Source organism: Scyliorhinus torazame, chromosome 3 (assembly GCF_047496885.1).
Source record: "Scyliorhinus torazame isolate Kashiwa2021f chromosome 3, sScyTor2.1, whole genome shotgun sequence".
Taxonomy (NCBI): Eukaryota; Metazoa; Chordata; class Chondrichthyes; order Carcharhiniformes; family Scyliorhinidae; genus Scyliorhinus; species Scyliorhinus torazame.
The window spans coordinates 45,163,434-45,185,152 of NC_092709.1; the positions used below are offsets into that span (position 1 = coordinate 45,163,434).

The 21,719-nt window shown below is 48.6% G+C and overlaps 1 protein-coding gene across 4 annotated transcripts in view; it reads right to left on the reverse strand.

The window, feature by feature from the left end:
• maml3 (mastermind-like transcriptional coactivator 3) overlaps positions 1–21,719 on the reverse strand; it is a 665,132-nt gene that overhangs the window by 289,136 nt on the left and 354,277 nt on the right. For all 4 annotated transcript variants that reach the window (XM_072495605.1, XM_072495604.1, XM_072495603.1 and 1 more), the window contains exon 2: positions 2,342–3,844. In XM_072495605.1, the coding sequence (XP_072351706.1) occupies positions 2,342–3,844 (1,503 nt within the window). The remainder of the gene's footprint in view (positions 1–2,341; positions 3,845–21,719) is intronic.

Genomic DNA, 21,719 nt, shown 5'->3' on the forward strand with positions numbered 1-21,719 from the left:
CAAATGTAACTTTTTTTGCCTGGACATGGCCCAGGTTCCCACCCACCCGGACTGGAGAACCATTGGGAAGAGGGTGGAAAATCCGTGCTGCTGAAAACTCTGCTTCCTCTAGTTGCTTAAAACTGCCGTCCTCTTCTGGGCAGGACAGTGCAGATTGTCCAAATTACCTAACAGCACGTCTTTCGGGACTTGTGGGAGGAAGCCGGAGCACCCGGAGGAAACCCACGCAGACACGGGTAGAATGTGCAGATTCCGCATAGACAGTGGCCCAAGCCGGGAATCAAACCTGGGACCCTGGCGCTGTGAAGCAACAGTGCTACCCACTGTGCTACCGTGCCGCCCATTGAGGATTGAAGGTGACTGGAGCACAGCTAACAATCTTATAACAGAGCACACATCACATTCACTGGGTGTTTGCCTCTATTATTCGTTTGAGATTTTTTTTGCACATTTCATCTCTACGCCTGGAATCCCACATATGTTTATTTACTATCTTCAGAGAATGACTGACGTTTAATGACCAATGCACGGTTTATACTTGCAGCTGAGCAAGATACAGTGTTATGGGGAGAAAGCAGGGTAGTGGAATTCATCTTGAAGTGTTATAGCAAAGTGCTAGCACAGACATGATGGGCCAAGTGGCCTCCTTCTGTGCTGTAAGTTTTGGTGGTCTTTGCTATGCAAGGTATGATTTTGCAGCTATTAAAGATGTGGGCTTGAATTTTCTACTTCCCTGTCGGTGGGTTTGTAGGTGGGGGGGGGGTTGAGCAGAAAATTCCGTGGTGGACTTCCCCCTCAGTTCCTTCCTGCCCCAACCTCTCGCAATTTTATGTTGGGACGGAAGAGACCTCAAATGGGCCACCTGCCCTTGGCCCAATTGAGACCCATAAGTGGCCAATTATTGACCATGTACGGGCCATTTCCCACCCAGCCTGAATTTTTAGGCCGACGGGAGGAATTCCTGGGTAGGGGGGATATCCAAAAATAATCAGCTTTAGGTCTCGGCGGTAATGGGGATGGGGGAACGCCTCCATCAGAAACCCCCTTTTAACTTTGGGGAAACCCCCTTTTAACTTTGGGGAACCCACTTTTTAACTTTAGGGAACCCACTTTTTAACTTTGGGGAACCCACTACCCCCCCCCCCCTTGCTCCCACCCCACCCCCTCTCCGCCTCTTCCTTGAGGTCTGGTAATCGCTGGAACCCCCTTCTCCCATCACCGGTCCATCCCCCGCCCAGGCCTCTCCCCCCTAAAACCCTCCCGGAGTCCTGGGACTTGGGCTCTGTGGGAGGGACTGATTGCAGTCCCGACCTGTCCACTGCAGCTTCTAGCGCTGTAGGGACTAGAGAGCTGTCAGCCTATCAGACTGGCCAGCAGTTCTCTGAGGCAGGTCGTCCTCCCGAGTGAGGGGCGGAACTTCTGCCTACAGCCAGTTCATTAGAGCGTGAAATGGCTGCGGGCAGGCAGTGTCGGTGGGGTTATGTTCCCCGTCAACTCTTCGGAAACCCACTATGCTAAAAATCCTGGCCCTGAAGTATTGTTGCAGCCAGCAATATGGAATTGGCAATATCCTCGTTTTTTTCTGCTATAATACAGAACTTTTAGTTATATAAACCATATATGTGAAAGTCTTTAAGCACACTATATATTCTAGACTTAAAACCCTGGTTGTTAAACCAGGGATATTTGGATAGTGCAAATAAGAAGCACTGGATTTATTAATTGTGCCACCTGTAATAACCCCTTTTTAACAAGGTGTCTCACTGTTATAATGGTGATCAGGAAACTATAAGAATATTTTACACTTGAACAAATAAGGTTATATTTACAGAACCAACATCACAGCATTCCCACTATAGTATAAGCAGGATAAAATAGTCAGCTACTGCCAGAAAGAAATAAGAAGACATGGACACAAGTGAGTAGATCAGACTTCAAACGAGATCTACGTTTTGCCGCAGACCTTTAGTTGTTCATTGTTCCCTGGTTACACTTCTTAGTCTTTGAGATATTGAAAAGGCAAATCATTCTCAACATATTTACTTATTTAACATAAAATACACAGAGCATCCCCCAAAGCAAAGCCTGAAGCAAGGAATTACTCAGTTTGGTTCAGAGAGTCAGTTTTCATCAGGACCCCTGATGGTGAAATCAATGAATCTTTAAAAAGTACACACACCATTTAATATAAGACCAACTAAAACATCGCACAGTCAAATGATCAAAAATATGCACAAATTAACACCATGCAAATGTGAAAGAACTGATAGAAGGGAAAAATTCAGGCTGAAAAAGCATGCGCCTTGCCAACATTAAAAATCAATTTTCTCCTCTCACTTACCGGACCATGGCTTGGCAGTGTTCCATAAGGTATTGTCTGGGGCAGTAGTCCTTTCTGCTTCATTAACAGCAAGCGCTTCTGTTCCTCACTAATATGAGAAGCCGGGGGTTGAACATGCGGCTGCTGTTGCGGCAAGTAGGGCATCATGGGAGCTTTGTTCTGATTAACCATTGGCGGGGTCATTCTCTGGCCCACTGGCTCAATATTATAATGAGACAGTGGCTTAGTGTTAGCGTACGAAAGCATAGGCTGTTTGTTCACAGAAGTCTGCCCTATAGTATTTGGCTGTTGATTCATTATGTTCATGTGGTTTTGTGAGAGGTAGTTATTCATGGCCTTCTGAGGGTTGTTTGTCATAGTAGGCACCATAGGCTTTTGGTTATTAAAGGCCTGTGGGTACATCATTGGGCTATTTGGTTTGTCTGTATTAAAGGGGCCTCCAAAGGGACTGTGTGGTGGAGCTGCAGGTGACCAGCTAGGTGCCTGATTCTGCTGGTGCGACTGTGTGTGCTGCTGCTTTTGCTGTAACAGCAGAGCTCTTTGTTGCTGCTGAGCCGCCATTTGTTTCAACTGCTCAGCTCGAGAGAGATCCGAACCAGTTGATGGTAGAGTTCCTGGCCCAGATCCTGGCCCTGGCCCTTGTCCTGAGCCTGACCCAGAAGATGTAGTCATCAAAAAGCCATTTCCAGACCTTGCATGTGCTTGACTTTGATTTGGAGTTTGCTGCTGGGGCTGACTCGCTGAAGTTACTGGTGAAGTGGCAGGAGCAGAAAGTGAGGAAATACTTGACACAGAGGACACGCTGGAAACCGTAGAGACATTAGAGAACGGAGGGCCTGATGAGGACGGTCTAACCTGTGGAGATCCCATTGACATCTGATTAAAAGGAGACTGGCACATCTCACTCTTTATATTTGTGTTATCTGGTGGAATTGGGGTGTGTGATGTGGGTCTGATAACCTCCAACTCCTTTTTTTCATCAAAATCTTCATTAAATAGATCATGCATATCATCTTCTGGAACCGTGCTTGTTAGTTCGTCAATTAACTCCTGCCACTCCTGCTCATTAAGATTGATATCTGAGAAGAGTTTATTCTGATGGAGGAGGGAAGCGTCTGATGAGTCCATATAACCTGGATCATCAATTGGCTCTTGTTTAAGCTCCTTGGTTAATATTAAGTTGAAGTCGTCATCGTCTCTGGTGCCATTAGCCTGCAGATTCACCCTGGGATGCCTGCCCTCTTTGCTTATGTCATCAAAGCCTGTTGAATTATTTCCACTGGTTGGTATTGGGAGTGATGACTTTACGTCAATTTGATGCAGAGGAGAGACTGAAGGCATGGGAATCTTATTAGATAGGGTGTTGCTCTGGTCTAACCCAGGTCCCTCTTTTCGGGCTCGCTTGTTACTTGGAGAGAAGCTGCTGTCAGAAACTCCATTTTGCAGGTCTCCATTAAGTGGTGAACGTGCACCTTCAAGCTTCCTCTTTACGGTTTCTTGAAGCTTTAGGAAGAACATAAAGAAACTTCATTATTAAGGCTGTCTTCTTGACTCATTAAGAACAAAAATATAATTCTCTATAGTGCAATAAAAATATAGTGATCAATAAAATATAGTTGAACCTCATCACTGCAAATTTCTGTGAAACAGGAAAACATTTTAATCTTAGAGGCTTTAAGTTGTTTGCCCTGGCTCAAGTGAATATTCAACCAGGGCCACTTTGTAATGGATAGGGCAGAGGAGGGTTTTATCACTCTCTTCAATGCTGAGTTTCGGCGGTGGTTTGAGCATTCATCCAGTCTCTTGATACCTGGCTGGGCCCAAGCTGTTTTCCCCTTTGGGGAATAGTGGGGAAGTGGGGAAGGGTTCCCGAGCTGTTGAGCCACGTTATGAACGTGGCCAACAAGTTCTGGCGTCAGGTTTGAACCCAGAACTTCTGGTCCAGAGGTAGGGACACCACCACTGGCTCACAAGGCCTCCTGTTTTATTTGCATGATGGAGAAGGTGGATTCTGGCTTGTGAGCATAATGCCAGTGTAAAGGGAGAGAAAGCTGACCATGCTATAGCAGGAACATCACCAAACGATCCAGTGAAGGATTGCAAAGAAGGCAAAAGACTAAGGGTGAGCGCATAAGGCATTAGTTTGTGGATCAGTCTTGGTCTCATTGAATGGTGGAGTAGACTTGAGGGGTTAACTCCTGCTCCAATGTAGGTCAGTAATCAAAGCCCCACTGAAGGCCTCAACTGAGATTAGGGCATTCAAAAACTAAGGGTGTGAGAAATAGATGGGGTTAGATGCAAGGCTGGTTTTACATCCGTTCTGATTCAGAGGGTAATAATGGATGGTGTTGAAAAGCAGTATTCCAGCCAATCCCACCGGTTCCCTGCCTGGTGAATTAGGTCAATATTATTCTCTAAGAATCTGTGGCTGACTAGGCAGAGAGGTAGCTGGGGTCTATCAGAACTGTAACCAACACCTCCTGAGACCCATTGTCACCGTAGCAGCCCCAAAAGGCAGCAACATGATGATACAAAGATTCACAGAATTTACAGTGCAGAAGGAGGCCATTCGGCCCATTGAATCTGCACCGGCCCTTGGAAAGAGCACCCCACCTAAGCCCACACCCCCACCCTATCCCCACACTTCCTCCTATACCCATAACCCCACCTTACCTTATTTTTTTGGACACTAAGGGCAATTTAGCATGGCCAATCCACCTACCCCTGCACATCTTTGGACTGTGGGAGGAAACCCGAGCATCCGGAGGAAACCCACGCAGAGACGGGGAGAACGTGCAAACTCCGCACAGACAGTGACCCAAGCCGGGAATCGAACCTGGGACCCTGGCGCTGTGAAGCCATTGTGCTAACCACTATGCTACCGTGCTGTCCTACATGGGTGACAGAAGGAAGATATACTTGGTGTTTGGGTCATTTACCCACATAAGTGCCCCCCCCCCCCACCCACCACCCCTTGCCTCCCTTTAATATCACCATTTTGCACATTGCTGGGAGAGAAGGTGAATGCAACATTTGGCTCCGAGGTGGGAGGAGGAAAATCCTTCATTGATTGGCGTGACCGAGCCACTATCTTGCCATTTTGACTGTGATTCCACCCGATTCTGAGCGGTAGAACAGAAAGATTCTCAATGGAATGTCTATTTAATACCAGATTCTATTCAAAACAGAGTCATTATGTGGAAAGAGTGGCAGTAAATTAATCCAAAATATACATCTTGGACAAGGTAAATTCTATATTCTATATTCTTTTAAGAGCCCCAACTAAATGTGAAATTCCATTCACTGTTTGCTTTCACAGCTTCTATTGACATTTTATGTTTTAAATTTCTCCACCGCTCCCTCATCCAACTTCACCGTTTGCTCATCTCTCTTGGACTCACACAGCACTCAACTTCACTGTTATGGGCGCCAACGTCCGGCCGTGCTGTGCCTGAAAAGCAGCTCGCCGCGCGCGGCACAGCGTGGCCAGTGCAAACCGGGAGAACCCGCTGCCGGGATCAACCTGGCTCGCAACGCCTCGCGGGATTCAACACAATCTCACGTTGCAAGGGGAATCCCACCCATAATGGACGGGATCACCTTTTAGCAAATCTGCATCTTAGAGTGAGGCAGTAAGCCTTACTTTAACGTGCACATTTCTGAGGTACCTGAGACTTTGGGATTCAATCCCTTTGCTTTGAGGACCTCGGGGGAGCGCCATTTGGTGCTGATCCCCACAAACGGGGACTAGATGGAACGGCACTCATGGGGGTCTCCAAGGGGATTAGGGACCCCCCAGCTGCATGCCCTGTGGGCAGGGTGGTACCTGGCAGTGCCATCTAGCTGCCAGCCTGGCACTGCCAGCTGGCCAGGACATTGCCGGGGTACCAGGTTGGCAGTGCCAAGCTGGCATTTTTTGTGCGCGTGCGATTGGGCCGGGATTGCCCGCTGTGTGGTGAGGGGGTGGGGTGTGTTGGGGTGGGGTGGGGCAGGCCGGGGCACCCTTCGATGTTATATTTGGGTGGGGGGAAGGGGAGTTCGGAGATTCTTTTCAGGACCTCGCAGATGGGACACCATTCTCGCTCGCTCCAATGGGGAGTTTTGGCGAGCAGAGCTCCCCATTGTAGAAAACGGGGCTACGTGCGGCCTTGGCCGTGCATTCCCCGTTCAGGACCCTTATTCAAAGTGAGCCACGATGAATAGCTATTTGTTTCTCGGCACTGTGAGTGCCGGGTAACATGCGGCTAAATGCGCTCGCTCGGGGACTTTGTTCCCTTTTGGGAAGATTGCTCCCTATATATTTTCTGCCATTTGGTTGTTTTGGCAAAAAAAGTACAATGTTGATTTTATGGTGCTTTAAAAAAAAAATTTAGAGTACCCAATTCATTTTTTTCAATTAAGGGGTAATTTAGCGTGCCAATCCACCTATCCTGCACATCTTTTGGGTTGTGGGGGCGAAACCCACGCAAACAAGGGGAGAATGTGCAAACTCCACACGGACAGTGACCCAGAGCCGGGTTCGAACCTGGGGCCTCGGCGCCGTGAGGCAACAGTGCTCACCACTACGCCACTGTGCTGCCTGATTTTATGGTGTTACTTGAGTTATGCTCAGGTCTACTGCTTTTGCCAGAATTTGTGAATGGAGGGAAATAAATCCTCAATATGTTTCATTTATTTTCTTTGTGAAATTACATTAACAAAGAAAGTTGCACTGGATAGTATCCTGTATGCGAATGTTAATTACAGCACAGAGGAGGCAAAATCCAATAGGCCCAAAAACAAGGTGGGAATCACGATGCACAGATTTTATAATTCAAATTTGAGTAGTATCAGACCAAGGGGCCCATGTTTGTGCAAGGCTAGCACCAACTGCAGTTAGTCTGAACTACTTAAAATCAGTCAACTCTCTTAAATGGGAGGTACATTTCGGGTGGAGCAGGCTCTGGAAATGATCGGGGAAGGAGATCTGACATGTAAGATGAGTGAGTAAGCGCTCAACAGGCCAAAATGCTTGTTGCCTAATTCTCAGATGCTCCATTGGAAACCTTGGTGCAGAAGGTGGAGGGAAGGGGGAATATCCTCTGGCCACAGGGAGCCAAGAGACTCTCCAAGCGAACCCTCAGAGGGCAAGAAGAGTGGTCAGTGCAAACAGCTTGGTCCCAAGCATCTAGATTCAGTGCTGCAACACATTTAATAACCTCACAAGAATGGTCAAGTTGAATTAAGTCACCTTCGAATGCTATGATATCCTTACATCTGGACCATCAGCCTCAGACAGGTCACCCCTTTTGCTTACCACCAAATCTATCAATCACAACTCATACTAACATCCAGAACTTCCCCTCAGCCTCACAGACCTAGCAATCCTGAAATAAAAGCAAAATACTGCAGATGCTGGAGACCTGAAATAAACAGAAAGTGCAGGTAAACTCAGGCAGCATCAGTGGAGAGAGAAACCGTGGGTGGGATCTATCAATCACGTTGCACCCGAAAGGCAGCATGGCGCAGTGCAACGTGACCGGTACATGTCAGGAGATCCCACTTCCCGGATCTACCCGGCCCGCCACATCTCACCAGATCTAACGCAATCTCGTGAGACGTCACAATGTGATCACCTTCTGGCAAATCTGCATATTAGAGTGAGACAGCTAGTCTCACTGTAATAGGAGTTCCTGAGATCTAACCAAGGGGTGGGATCTAACCCCTTTGCCTTGGAGACCTTAGGTGAGCACTTTTCAGTGCCGAATTCAATGGGGACCAGAGGAAAGGCCACTCGTGGAGGTCCAGGGGATTGGGGGTACCTAGGTGCATGCCTTCTGGGCAGGTGGTACCCTGGCACTCCTTTGTAGCCTTCGAGTGCCAGCTGGGCAGGTGGTACCCTGGCACTCCTTTGCAGCCTGGGAGTGCCAATTGGTCTGGGGGTGCCACGTGCTGCGGGGTGGGTGGGCAGAGATCCTCTTATAGTGAGTTGGGGCTTGGGGTGGGTCAAGGGTTGCGTTGGGAGGCTAGAGAGATCAGGACGCCATTTAAAAATGGTGCCCCAATCTCTTGCTGCACTGAAGAGTTCTCAGTGCAGAAAACGGGGCTAAGTGTCGAGGAGTTGCCCGCTGAGGCCGCCGATTTACCCGGATGCGTTCGACAGTGTGGTGTTCCATGCTGCTCTGAGGGCCGGGAAACACCTGGCTAATCTCACGCTATGGGACTCCATTCAGGTAGATTGCTCCTGAAGTTAACATTTCAAGTTCAATATGACTCCTCTTTGGAACTGAAAAATAGAGGTACAAATGTCATGGGTTTCATGTTGTTGAAAAAGGTTGGGGGGGGGGGGTAGAACAGAAGGTCAGGGATAAATTAGAGGCAGGGGGAGATTAAATACCAAGTATGCCATGGAACGAAAGGTAAAGGGAATGGTAATGGTTGTCGTAAAAACAAAGCATAGATCCAGAGCAGATGTTGATAGCAGAATAAATGTCAGCTCAGTCTGAAAGCAAACACAAGGTGGACTGACACCTAATAGGCGGGGTCAGGGATGGCTGCATGTTCCTACCCCAAAGGAGGAAACAGTGCTCTCGATGAATAGAATGGTTATTACTGAGGCCCTGAAAGCACTGAAGGTGATAGTGTGATCATATCTAATGCTCCTCATATCCTATTTCGTCTTCATCCCACACTCACTTTGAATTTACAAGCTGCAGATGGTGCAAGCATGTACCTCTTGCTTGTCACCCCCGCCCCTCCATGCTTCCTCCCCTTACCACAACCCCAGCCTTGTGCCTTCCATAGAATCCCTAGTGCAGGAGGCGGCAATTTGGCCCATAGAGTTTGCACTGACCCTCCAAATCAGCACCCCACCTCGGCCCATTGCCCCACCCTATCCCAGTAACCCCACCAAACATGCATATCTCTGGACACAAAGGGGCAATTTAGCATGGCCAATCCACCTAACCTGCACATCTTTGGACTGTGGAAACAAACCAGAGAACCCAGAGGAAACCCACGCAGACACGGGGTGAACGTGCAAACCCCAGTCACCCAAGGCTGGAATGGAACCCGTGTCTCTGGCACTGTGAGGCAGCAATACCAACCACTGTGCCACTTTCTGGATACCCAGGAATTGTCACCTGACCAGACAGGGCTGTAGGACGAAGAGGTGGAAGAGCAGAAAGAAAGTGCTGAAGAAATACTATCATTCACTTTCACACTTAGCCACCAGCTCAAATACTGGCCATGTGCATACTTTACAAGTAGCACAGGGGAGGGATCTGTAGGTGGCGAGACAATAGGCATGAGTGGCCTGCAGCTGGCTCAGGGGTCAAGAGTAAAAAGGTGCGACGACTATTAGGGGTGATAATGATGCCCCCAGTGGAGGGGGAGGCAGAGATAGTGGCGGCAATGGACGCAGAGAAGGCATTTGATAGGGTGGAGTGGGAGTATTTATGGGAAGTGTTAAGGAGGTTTGGGTTTGGGAACGGGTTTATTAGCTGGGTTAGACTTCTTTATGGGGCTCCAACGGCAAGCGTAGTTACAGGTCGACATAGATCGGAGTATTTCCGACTATATAGGGGAACAAGACAGGGATGCCCGCTGTCTCCATTGTTGTTCGCGTTGGCAATTGAACCTCTGGCCATGGCGTTGAGAGACTCCAGGAAATGGAGAGGGGTGATTAGAGGGGGAGAAGAACACAGAGTCTCGTTATATGCGGATGACCTATTGTTATACGTGTCGGACCCAGCGGGGGGAATGATAGAGGTTATGCGAATTTTGAGGGGGTTCGGGGATTTCTCGGGGTATAGGCTAAACATGGGGAAGAGTGAATTATTTGTGATACATCCAGGGGACCAGAGTAGAGAGATAGAAGGCTTGCCTCTAAGGAAAGTGGAAAGAAACTTCCGATACCTGGGGATTCAGATCGCTAGGAGCTGGGGAACCTTGCACAGACTTAATCTGACACGGTTGGTAGAACAAATGGAGGAGGACTTCAAGAGGTGGGACATGCAGCCTCTATCGCTGGCGGGCAGGGTGCAAGCAATTAAGATGATGGTCCTCCAGAGGTTCTTATTTGTATTTCAATGTCTCCCTATACTAATCACTAAGACCTTTTTTAATAAAATAGACAGGAGCATCACGAGCTTCGTGTGGGCAGGGAAAGTTCCGAGAGTAAGGAGGGGGTTCCTTCAGCGTAGTAGGGACAGAGGAGGATTGGCACTACCGAACTTGGGCGATTACTATTGGGCCGCCAATGTGGCAATGATACGTAAATGGATGATGGAGGGTGAGGGAGCGGCGTGGGAAAGACTGGAGAGAAAGTCCTGTAAAGGGACGAGTTTAGAGGCGCTGGTGACGGCGCCGCTACCGATCTCACCTAAAAAGTTTACTACGAACCCGGTGGTGGCGGCAACATTGAATATCTGGGGACAGTGGAGGCGACAGAGAGGGGTGCGGGGAGCCCTGGTGGGGTCCCCAATCAGGAACAACCATAGGTTCGCCCCAGGAAGAATGGATGGAGGATTTCAGAGCTGGTTCCAGTTGGGAATTAGGAGGGTGGGAGATTTATTTATAGATGGGACTTTTGCGAGCTTGGGAGCATTGGAGGAAAAGTATAAGTTGCCCCGGGGAAATTTCTTGAGATATATGCAGGTGAGGGCATTTACTAGACAACAGGTGAGGGAATTTCCATTGCTCCCGACACAGGGGATACAGGACAGGGTGCTTTCAGGGGTGTGGGTCGGAGAGGGCAAGGTGTCAGAGATTTACCGAGAGATGAGGGAAGAGGGGGAGGAGTCGGTGGGCGAACTAAAAGGAAAGTGGGAAGAAGAACTAGGGGAGGAGATAGAGGAGGGTATGTGGGCTGATGCCCTAAGCAGGGTAAATTCCTCTTCCTCATGCGCCAGGCTTAGCCTGATTCAATTTAAGGTGCTACATAGAGCACACATAACGGGAGCAAGATTGAGCAGGTTCTTTGGAGTGGAGGACAAATGTGGGAGGTGTGGCGGGAGCCCGGCAAACCACGCACATATGTTTTGGGCATGCCCGGCACTGGAAGGGTATTGGAAGGGAGTGACGGGAGTGATTTCGCGGGTGGTGAAGGCCCGGGTCAAACCAGGCTGGGGGTTAGCTCTATTTGGAGTTGCGGAAGAGTCGGGAGTGCAGGAGGCGAAAGAGGCCGACGTTGTGGCCTTTGCGTCCCTAGTAGCCCGGCGCAGGATCCTACTCATGTGGAAGGAGGCAAAACCCCCCGGACTGGAGGCCTGGGTAAATGATATGGCGGGGTTCATTAAACTGGAGCAGATAAAGTTTGCCCTGAGAGGATCGGCTCAAGGGTTCACCAGGCGGTGGCAGCCATTTCTCGACTACCTAGGGGAACGTTAGAGGGAAGACAGATGACCAGCAGCAGCAACCCAGGGGGAGGCGGGGGGGGGGGGGAGGGGGGGTTTAGTTTAGGTCAAAGATAAAGGGGTTTTGTTACTTGTGTATTGTTTAAAATTTCTGTATTGTTATTGTTGCGTTTGCTTTGTAAGAGGGGAAAAATTGTTGTTTGGGAAAAAATTTTCAATAAAACATTTATAAAAAAAAAAAAATAAATAAAAAAAAAAAATAAATAAAAAAAAAAAAAAAAAAAAAGAGTAAAAAGGTGCTAGCTCATCGGGCAAGAAGGTCATACCTGGGTTTTGCTGCACAAAATTGAGATGAGGAGTCCAATGGGGCGGCCTACAGAAGAATGTTGATGGGTGTGCATGTTGAAATACATGATGCACTGGCAGGCCTGTCAGAAAGTCTGTGATCAATATTAAGGCGCATGGAGGACACCAATTTTGATGTGGGTCTCTGCGCAGGGCCTGCAGCTCACTCTCTCCAGCGTGACCGTGGTGACCAGCACCATGGGAACACTGTGCAGACCAACCAGGAAGCAGGACCTGATGACCAAAGTATCTGCTTCCGTCACAGCAAAAGGAGAAGTCACCCAGGGTTTAGGTGCTGCTGGAGAAGTTCAGACTGAAGTCACACAAGGTCAGCTTGCTACCGTCCAAGGTCAGACTGCCTCCACCATAGTTTAAGACAGGAGTATGCAAAGTGGTATGCAGAGGCTCCCAGCAGTCCAAGCAATCTGTCCTCAGCACATTGCTACGAGTGTTGAGGCATCAGCCTGGGTGAGTGGGTCGGCTCTGTGGAGCATGAACCAGCTGTCCTCTCTCAAGGCTACAGCAATGCTGCCATTCCGTCCGTGCCCTTTCTGTTGTCTGTCCGGCAGGCAGACCAGTCTGATGTCACCCATGCTGAGATGGTGCAGTTCAAAGTCAGGCTGTTAAGGGTCAAGCTGCTCAAGGCAATCTTCCGTCTCCCCCACTGAAAATCGGTCATGTTACAACCACTGGGGTAGAACTTGGTAGGAGCATCTGCACAGGAAAAGGTACATGGAAAAGAACTGAGGAAATGCATAAGGGTGATTAATTTATTTTCTATTGATTATTGGACTTAAATTATAAAGTTGATTTGGAATGTTTGTTTTGTGGTGGTTTTTATTTTTGCATTATGGCTAAGAGGATGTGGCGATGGTCCAGAAGGAAGGTAAAGTGCTGAATGGGTGTATTGGGGTTGCATTTGTTGATTCTATAATCGAATGAGTTGATCAAGGCCAGCCCCATCAGAAAGGGGATGATGTGATGGTCTCCTCCTTTCCCCTCCTCCTCAGCTTTTCACGACGAGCCTGTTGGCAAAGGCCGTGTCCTCATGGCAGTGAGGTTTTTGCTGTCGCACCACAATGCATGACAAGGGATCTGGCAAGTACCACAGGGTGGTCCAATCAGTGAAAGCATTATTTAAGCACCCCAAAGGTTTGCTCAGTCACAATTTGTATGATACCGTGTTTTTTGTTCTAAACATGCCACCCACGTGTGTGTGTGTGTTGCACAAGAGGGTCAACAGCCAGGTGGTCAGTGGATAGTCCTGTCACCAAGTAGCCACCCTCTAGTTACAACAGAATCAAACCATCCTGACTGCTGATAGTATACTGAGCATTGTGGTCTACATGATGTGACCATTCTCAGTCCACTCCAGCCAATACTGTGGGAGTGGAATCACTTCCAGTTGTAGCGCATATCAGAATTAACATCAAGCGTCTACAAAGCCTGCAGTCAATTGCACCCAACACCAATCCCCAGTTGCTCGCTCTGCCTGATTCTCTCTGGAAAATAGAATATGAAAGTAAACCAGCCAGGAATGTAAAAAAAATTAGGAGAGTTTTTACAAGCATATAAAAAGGTGAGTAGCTAAAGTAAACCTTGGTCCCTTAGAGGCAGAGACAGGAGAAATTATCAAAGGGGATGAGGAAATGGCAGAGATATTGAAGAAATATTGTGCGTCTGCCTTTAAAGTAGAAGACACAAATTATATACTAAAAATAGACGGTAATCAAGAGGTCCCCTAAGAGTGAGGAATTTAAAATAATTAATAAAATGTAAGGGCACAGATTTAAAGTGATTTGCAAAAGAAACAAATATATGAGAAAAAAACTCTTTCACACCTGTGGTTTAGATCTGGAATGCATACCTGGAAGTATAGTGGAAGCAGGTTCAATCATAGTATTTACAGTGCAGAAGGAGGCCATTCAGCCCGTCGGGTCTGCACCGGCCCTTGGAAAGTACACCCTCTACCCTATCCCTGTAACCCAGTAACCCCACCCAACCTTTTTGGACACTAAGGGCAATTTTGCATGGCCAATCCAACTAACCTGCACATCTTTGGACTGTGGGAGGAAACCGGAGCACCCGGAGGAAACCCACGCAGACACGGGGAGAATGTGCAGACTCCGCACAGACAGTGACCCAAGCCGGGAATCGAACCTGGGATCCTGGAACAATATGCAGCAGTGCTAACCACTGTGCCGCAGTGCCACCACTGATACAGGGAAAAGTTAGGAGAAAGGCACTAAGTCATGATGCTCGTTTGGAGAGCCAATGCTGACACGATGGGCCAAATAGCCTCCTTCTGCTGTAACAATTCTGTGATTCTGAATATCAGTGGAGAAAAACCATCAGAGAAACTTAAGGGGCTAAAAGCCAATAAATCCCCAGAACCTGACAGTTACATCTCGGAGTTCTAAAAGAGGTAGGTGTGGAAATGGTGGATGTGATGGTTGCGATTTTCCAAAATTCCGTCGACTTTCTAGAATGATCCCAGCAAATTGGAAGTTAGCAAATGTAACACCGCTATTCAACAAAGAAGATAAAGAGAAAACAGGGAACTACAGGGCAGTTAACCTGACGCTAGTCATCGAGAAAATGTTGTAAACTATTCTTAAGGAAGTCTTAAATAGTGCCCTGAAAAAAAGTAATTGTATGATCAAACTGAGTCAACACGGTTTTACAAAAGGAAAATTGCGTTTGGCAAATTTATTGAAGCTTTTTGAGGATGTATTGGTGGAATAGAAAATGGAAGCCGCTGGTTGTAATGTGCTTTGATTTCCAAAAGATATTTGATAAGTTGCCAAACAAAATGTTAGTACACAAGGTAAGGGCTCATGGGGTTGGGAGTAATGGTTATTGGACAGAGAATATGGATAAACATGGCATTTTTAAATGGTAGGCTGTAACTAGTTGAGTGCCATATGGATCCGTGCTAGGTCCTCAGCTATTTACAAACTATATTAATGTAAACAAATTTGCTGACAATATAAAGCAGAAAGATTTGTTTCATTGGGAGGAAGCTGCACACACTTTTCGTTATTTTTCCAAAGTGGTTGACAAATGAAACTTGTGCAGTGTTCATAAGGAAACTAGAGATGTAATACGCACTGGGAACTTTAGAGCAGGGTTAAATTTATTTAGATTTACACTGGGTAGGGAAGGGTGGAAGACCTGGAATACAAACAGTCTTTACTGCGACACTGAAGTCTTGATTAATGGAACAGGTCTGAGAACTTCTCACACCCCACCTCCTCTCCACTCCCCCCCCCCCCCCCCACCAAACCATATCCATTTGAAGGATGACAAAAACAAGCGACAGGAAAAATGACTTTTATGTTATCTGTCACAAAAGTTCCATTAACTAGCTCAGGGTTTTGGCAGAATCAGATACTGAATGTGTATTTCTCGAGGACCAAAACAGCATTATTCACAAGCACTGAATTATGAAAGCTCTCTGGAGGCTCTGTACATCTCTGTCATACCACTGCGCATTCCTGCAGGCCTCACAGCTTCCCCTAAACTTGGACTGTCATTCATTAGTTATTGTACTCGAGCTGGGCTTTATTCCTTCATAAGAGATTTTGTACCACATTTATAATGGCTCTTGTGAGTGGTTTGTTTCTCCCACAAGTCTCTGCTGAAACTACATTATAGCAAGTAAGAGGATACTATCTTCATGTAAAAGTGTTTTGGCAAACCTTTAACTTGTTTGTTTTCAAACACTTACAATGATGCATTTAAACACATTACCACCTCTCTTGAAAGTGATACCATATGCCGAAAAGGAGGCGTGCTTCTTCTCTCTCCCCCAAAACAGGTTTGCTAAATACTTCTTTGTGAACACAATGCCTCTTTAATAGCTAAAACAAGACCAAAAATATCTGGCATGAATAGGATCAATGACGTACAAGCCCTGTTTGCTCCTGTATTGTGTGGTCGACAATCACTCGTGCAGGGTTCTCTATGATCTTTATGATCTGTGCAGGTACACATCTTGGGATGGGCAACATATAAATTTTCACACATAAATAAAAACGGAAAATGCTGGATAAACTCAGCATGTCTGGCAGCAAGTTTATCCAGCATTTCATATTTTTATTTCATATTTCTACCATCCGCCATATTTTGCTTTTGTAAATTTTTTAATCTACATTCCTATTACTTTCTACATATTTCATGTAGCTGATACCAACAGATCTGCATCTGACTTAGCATTTATCCTTTAGTGAGGCAACAAATCCCAGTCAATTCCTTTCCTCTTCATGCAGTTATCCAGCTTCCCTTTAAATACATCAATGCTATTTGTCTCATTTACTTCATGTGGTGCCACGTTCCATGTTGCAAACCCTCTCTGGGCAAATCAATTTCTCCCGAATTCCTTCTTGAATTTATTAGTGACTATATTTACAGGCCCTATTTTTGAACTCCTCACTCCTCCCCACCCACCCCCCGTATAACTTTGCAGGCCTATATTAGACCATCCCTCAACCTTTCTTTGCTCAGAAACCAAGAGCCCCCATCTGGTCAGTGTTTCTTGATAGTTACCTCTCACTTCTGGTATCATCCATTGCAAATCTTTTTTTGCATCTTCCCCATTGCATCCATATCCTGTTTGTAATATGGACACCAGCACCAGGCACAGAAGAGGTCTTGAGGCAGTGGGTAGAATTAAAAATTTAAGTAAAATTAGGAATAGGTGGCCTGAACTCCCTCAATGGCTCCTCTGGTTTGTGGTGATGGGGGGAGAATGATTTCATAGATTTCATAGAATTTACAGTGCAGAAGGAGGCCATTCGGCCCATTGAGTCTGCACCGGCTCTTGGAAAGAGCAACCCACCCAAGGTCCACACCTCCACCCTATCCCCATAACCCAGCAACCCCACCCAACACTATGGCAATTTTGGACACTAAGGGCAATTTAGCATGGCACATCTTTGGACTGTGGGAGGAAACCAGAGCACCCGGAGGAAACCCACGCACACACGGGGAGGATGTGCAGACTCCGCACAGAGAGTGACCCAAGCCGGAATCGAACCTGGGACCCTGGAGCTGTGAAGCAATTGTGCTATCCAGGTAAAGAGTCACCATTTGGACATCACTGCTTCACTGGTTTATCTTTCAGTAAACTTAACTCCTCTTGCGTTAATCATCCTTGATGTCTGATACAAAATAAAATCACACAGGGCTGCACGGTGGCCTAGTGGTTAGCACTGCTGCCTCACGGGGTTGGATCCAGGCCCCTGGTCGTGCACATTCTCCCCATGTCTCCGTGGGTCTAGCCTCCACAACCCAAAGATGAGCAGGTTAGATGGATTGGTCATGCTAAATTGCCCCTTCATTGGAAAAAAATAATTGGGTACTCTAAATTTATTTTTAAAAATCAAACCACACATACTCATTCACAAGCAAAGTGCGGAGGAACCCAAATCTCCTTGAAACCTCTGCATACTTTAAACTGTTTGGCACTGGTTTTGCTAACTGTGTGGCCGGAGAGTGAAGATAACCTATTTGCTCTTTGGGTTCACTTAGGTTATGCTGCTCAATGTCAATGGAGGTTTTTTTTTGCTTAAGCACCACTCTGTTGTTCAGCCTTTACAAACTGAAGCAAAATGTCCCTATGGCCGGAGAGTGAAGATAACCTATTTGCTCTTTGGGTTCACTTAGGTTATGCTGCTCAATGTCAATGGAGGTTTTTTTTTTTGCTTAAGCACCACTCTGTTGTTCAGCCTTTACAAACTGAAGCAAAATGTCCCTGTGCTACTTGTTATCTTCATAAGACATCAACTCCTGTACAAATTATTAACAGGAAGAACAGAAAAATGTTTTGTTGTCCACCTGATGGACAGGTGATGCAGCAGCAGCGCCTGTGTCTTGTGCCATTGTGGCGCCTGTGAGTGTGGCCTTTCCAGGCAACTACCTCTCCAAAACTCCAGGATTCGGCCTAGATGTGATTCTGACAAGAATCTCAGTTGGGCAAAAGCGTGCTTTTATTTTAGGAGATCCGCAAACCTTCTCCCATGACCCTACCCTCGATCAGAAACCTACCAACACCACTCCCAATACAAACAATTACGAATATGACACTGAAAAGAGCTGAAGTGCCGTGCAGAAGAGCACCAGGCAGTTGGTGATGCTTTTATCTGTTAAGGTGCTGGAGAAGCTGCTCTTGCTCGGTGCCCCACGGATCCCAACCCATTTCCTCCCCCAAAACAACACACACAAAAAACACACCAAGGAGACGTTTCTATGGCCACAGACTAAGCTCTGTGCAGCGCACCTCCCCCCTACTCCACTAGCTGCACTGTGACTTCAGAGTACAGCTATTTCAACTATGCAAAGGAAGTGACCAGTTATGCTACACTCTACCTCTTTTCCCCCCCACTACTTGTTATGGTACACAGTAAGATGGCTGTAACGCGTTAACTATCTTACATGGCTCGCATTCGTGCAACTCTTTTTATAAAGAAAATTACATTCTCAAAGCCAGAACGCCACAGTTAGCTCATCTTCCACAGTTTTCTTTTTTAAGTGTTCCCCTTCGAATAGCAGCTAATTCTTAAATTCATCCCTGGCTCTCTTCCAGCTTGTATCTGCCCCCCCCCCGTTCTCAGCAAAACCGGGAAACATGCAGGGTTTTTTTATCATCAGGAATATTTATCAGGGAGCTGGCCACCTCCAAAATTCTGACACTTCGCTGAAACAAAACGGGGGTGAGCTCAAGTGTAAAGTTAAGGCCAATTCAACCCCTGGCCTTCTACCTACAAGCAGAATGGTTGCAAGGCTCGAATGCCTTAAAGAGGATTCACGGCAATGTAAAAACAATCAGGTCCACACGGAGAAAGCGGCAGCCCAGAATCCGATTGTTTCTCCTGTTTTGTTTAAACAGGTAAAATGACTGAAATTACTGTCATGTTAAATGTCTCTTCAGGACCAAACAAAGTTATGGAATCAGGGCCGTTGACATCCTTTGTGTTTGATTTCTTGCTCACAAGTAAGGAAGGAATTACACACAGCAACAAGCCCACAACCCCTTCCCATTTCTTTATGGCAGGTTGTTCCAGACGATCCTCGGGGATGGTCCTTCCTGCCATGTGACCTGCTGCCTGAACGGTAAGCAACTCCCCTGCAGCCGGTGGGGCTTCTGGAGCAAACTACACGGCTTTTCCGGCAGCTCCATACAGGTCTGCACACTTCGGAGTGGATTTCCCGGGACACCGCGCAGAGAAAAACAATTTCCTGACGAGGGGAGCACAATGCACAGCTTCTTTCTGCTGAGGGTGAAGCTATGTCTAAAATCACCTGTCCCTTTGAGGCCATAAATTCTAATTGCCGTTAGGAGCATCCTGACGTTAAATGCCCCCCTCCTTTTGTTTCAAGTTGCCACTCGTTTATGGTTCGCTTTCCTAACTGTTCGACCCACGATTTGTTGCTCTTTTATCAACACGCCAATATGACACGAACTTTACATGTGTAATACTTCCTGGGTAACAGTCAGGGGGCAGTGGGGTTGATTCAGGGTTCAGTGGGGCAGCTTCAGGGGGCAGTGGGGCAGATTCAGGGGCAGTGGGCAGATACAGGGGGCAGTGGGGTTGATTCAGGGGGCAGTGTGGCAGATTCAGGGGGCAGTGGGGCAGATTCAGGGGGCAGTGGGGCAAATTCAAGGGGCAGTGGTGTTGATTCGGGGCAATGGTGCAGATTCAGGGGGCAGTGGTGTTGATTCAGGGGCAGTGGGGCAGATTCAGGGGCAGTGGGGCAGATTCAGGGGCAGTGGGGCAGATTCAGGGGCAGTGGGGCAGATTCAGGGGGCAATGGGGCAGATTCAAGGAGCAGTGGTGTTGATTCAGGGGCAGTGGGGCAGCTTCAAGGGCATTGGGGCAGATTCAGGGGGCAGTGGGGCAGATTCAGGGGGCAGTGGTGTTGATTCAGGGGCAGTGGGGCAGATTCAGGAGGCAGTGGGGCAGGTTCAGGGGCAGTGGGGCAGGTTCAGGGGCAGTGGGGCAGATTCAGGGGCAGTGGGGCAGATTCAGGGGCAGTGGGGCAGATTCAGGGGCAGTGGGGCAGATTCAGGGGGCAGTGGGGCAGATTCAGGGGGCAGTGGGGCAGATTCAGGGGGCAGTGGGGCAGATTCAGGGGTAGTGGGGCAGATTGTGGGGCAGATTCAGGGGCAGTGGGGCAGATTCAGGGGGCAGTGGGGCAGATTCAGGGGCAGTGGGGCAGATTCAGGGGGCAGTGGGGCAGATTCAGGGGGCAATGGGGCAGATTCAAGGAGCAGTGGTGTTGATTCAGGGGCAGTGGGGCAGCTTCAAGGGCAGTGGGGCAGATTCAGGGGGCAGTGGGGCAGATTCAGGGGGCAGTGGGGCAGATTCAGGGGGCAGTGGGGCAGATTCATGGGGCAATGGGGCAGATTCAAGGAGCAGTGGTGTTGATTCAGGGGCAGTGGGGCAGCTTCAAGGGGCAGTGGGCAGATTCAGGGGCAGTGGTGTTGATTCAGGGGCAGTGGGGCAGATTCAGGAGGCAGTGGGGCAGTTTCAGGGGCAGTGGGGCAGGGGCAGTGTGGCAGGGGCAGTGGGGCAGATTCAGGGGCAGTGGGCAGACACAGGGGGCAGTGGGGTTGATTCAGGGGGCAGTGTGGCAGATTCAGGGGGCAGTGGGGCAGGTTCAGGGGGCAGTGGGGCAGGTTCTGGGGCAGGTTCAGGGGCAGTGGGGCAGATTCAGGGGCAGTGGGGCAGATTCAGGGGCAGTGGGGCAGATTCAGGGGGCAGTGGGGCAGATTCAGGGGCAGATTCAGGGGGCAGTGGGGCAGATGCAGGGGTAGTGGGGCAGATTCAGGGGGCAATGGGGCAGATTCAAGGAGCAGTGGTGTTGATTCAGGGGCAGTGGGGCAGCTTCAAGGGCAGTGGGGCAGATTCAGGGGGCAGTGGGGCAGATTCAGGGGGCAGTGGTGTTGATTCAGGGGCAGTGGGGCAGATTCAGGGGGCAGTGGTGTTGATTCAGGGGCAGTGGGGCAGATTCAGGAGGCAGTGGGGCAGATTCTGGGGCAGTGGGGCAGATTCAGGGGCAGTGGGTAGATTCAAGGGCAGGGGTGCAGTTTCAAGGGGCAGTGAGGTTGATTCGGGGGCAGGGGTTAATTCAGGGGCAGTGGTGTTGATTCAGGGGGCAGTGGGGCAGATTCAGGGGGGAGGACAGATTCAGGGGCAGTGGGGCAGATTCAGGGGGGAGTAGGGCAAATTCAGGGGCAGTGGGGCAGATTCAGGGGGCAGTGGGGCAGTTTCAAGGGGCAGTGGGGGCAGTTTCAGGGGGCAGTGGGGCAAATTCAAGGGGCAGTGGTGTTGATTCAGGGGGCAGTGGGGCAGTTCAGGGGGCAATGGTGCAGATTCAGGGGGCAGTGGTGTTGATTCAGGGGCAGTGGGGCAGATTCAGGGGCAGTGGGGCAGATTCAGGGGCAGTGGGGCAGATTCAGGGGCAGTGGGGCAGATTCAGGGGCAGTGGGGCAGATTCAGGGGCAGTGGGGCAGATTCAGGGGGCAGTGGGGCAGATTCAAGGAGCAGTGGTGTTGATTCTGGGGCAGTGGGGCAGCTTCAAGGGCATTGGGGCAGATTCAGGGGGCAGTGGGGCAGATTCAGGGGGCAGTGGTGTTGATTCAGGGGCAGTGGGGCAGATTCAGGAGGCAGTGGGGCAGTTTCAGGGGCAGTGGG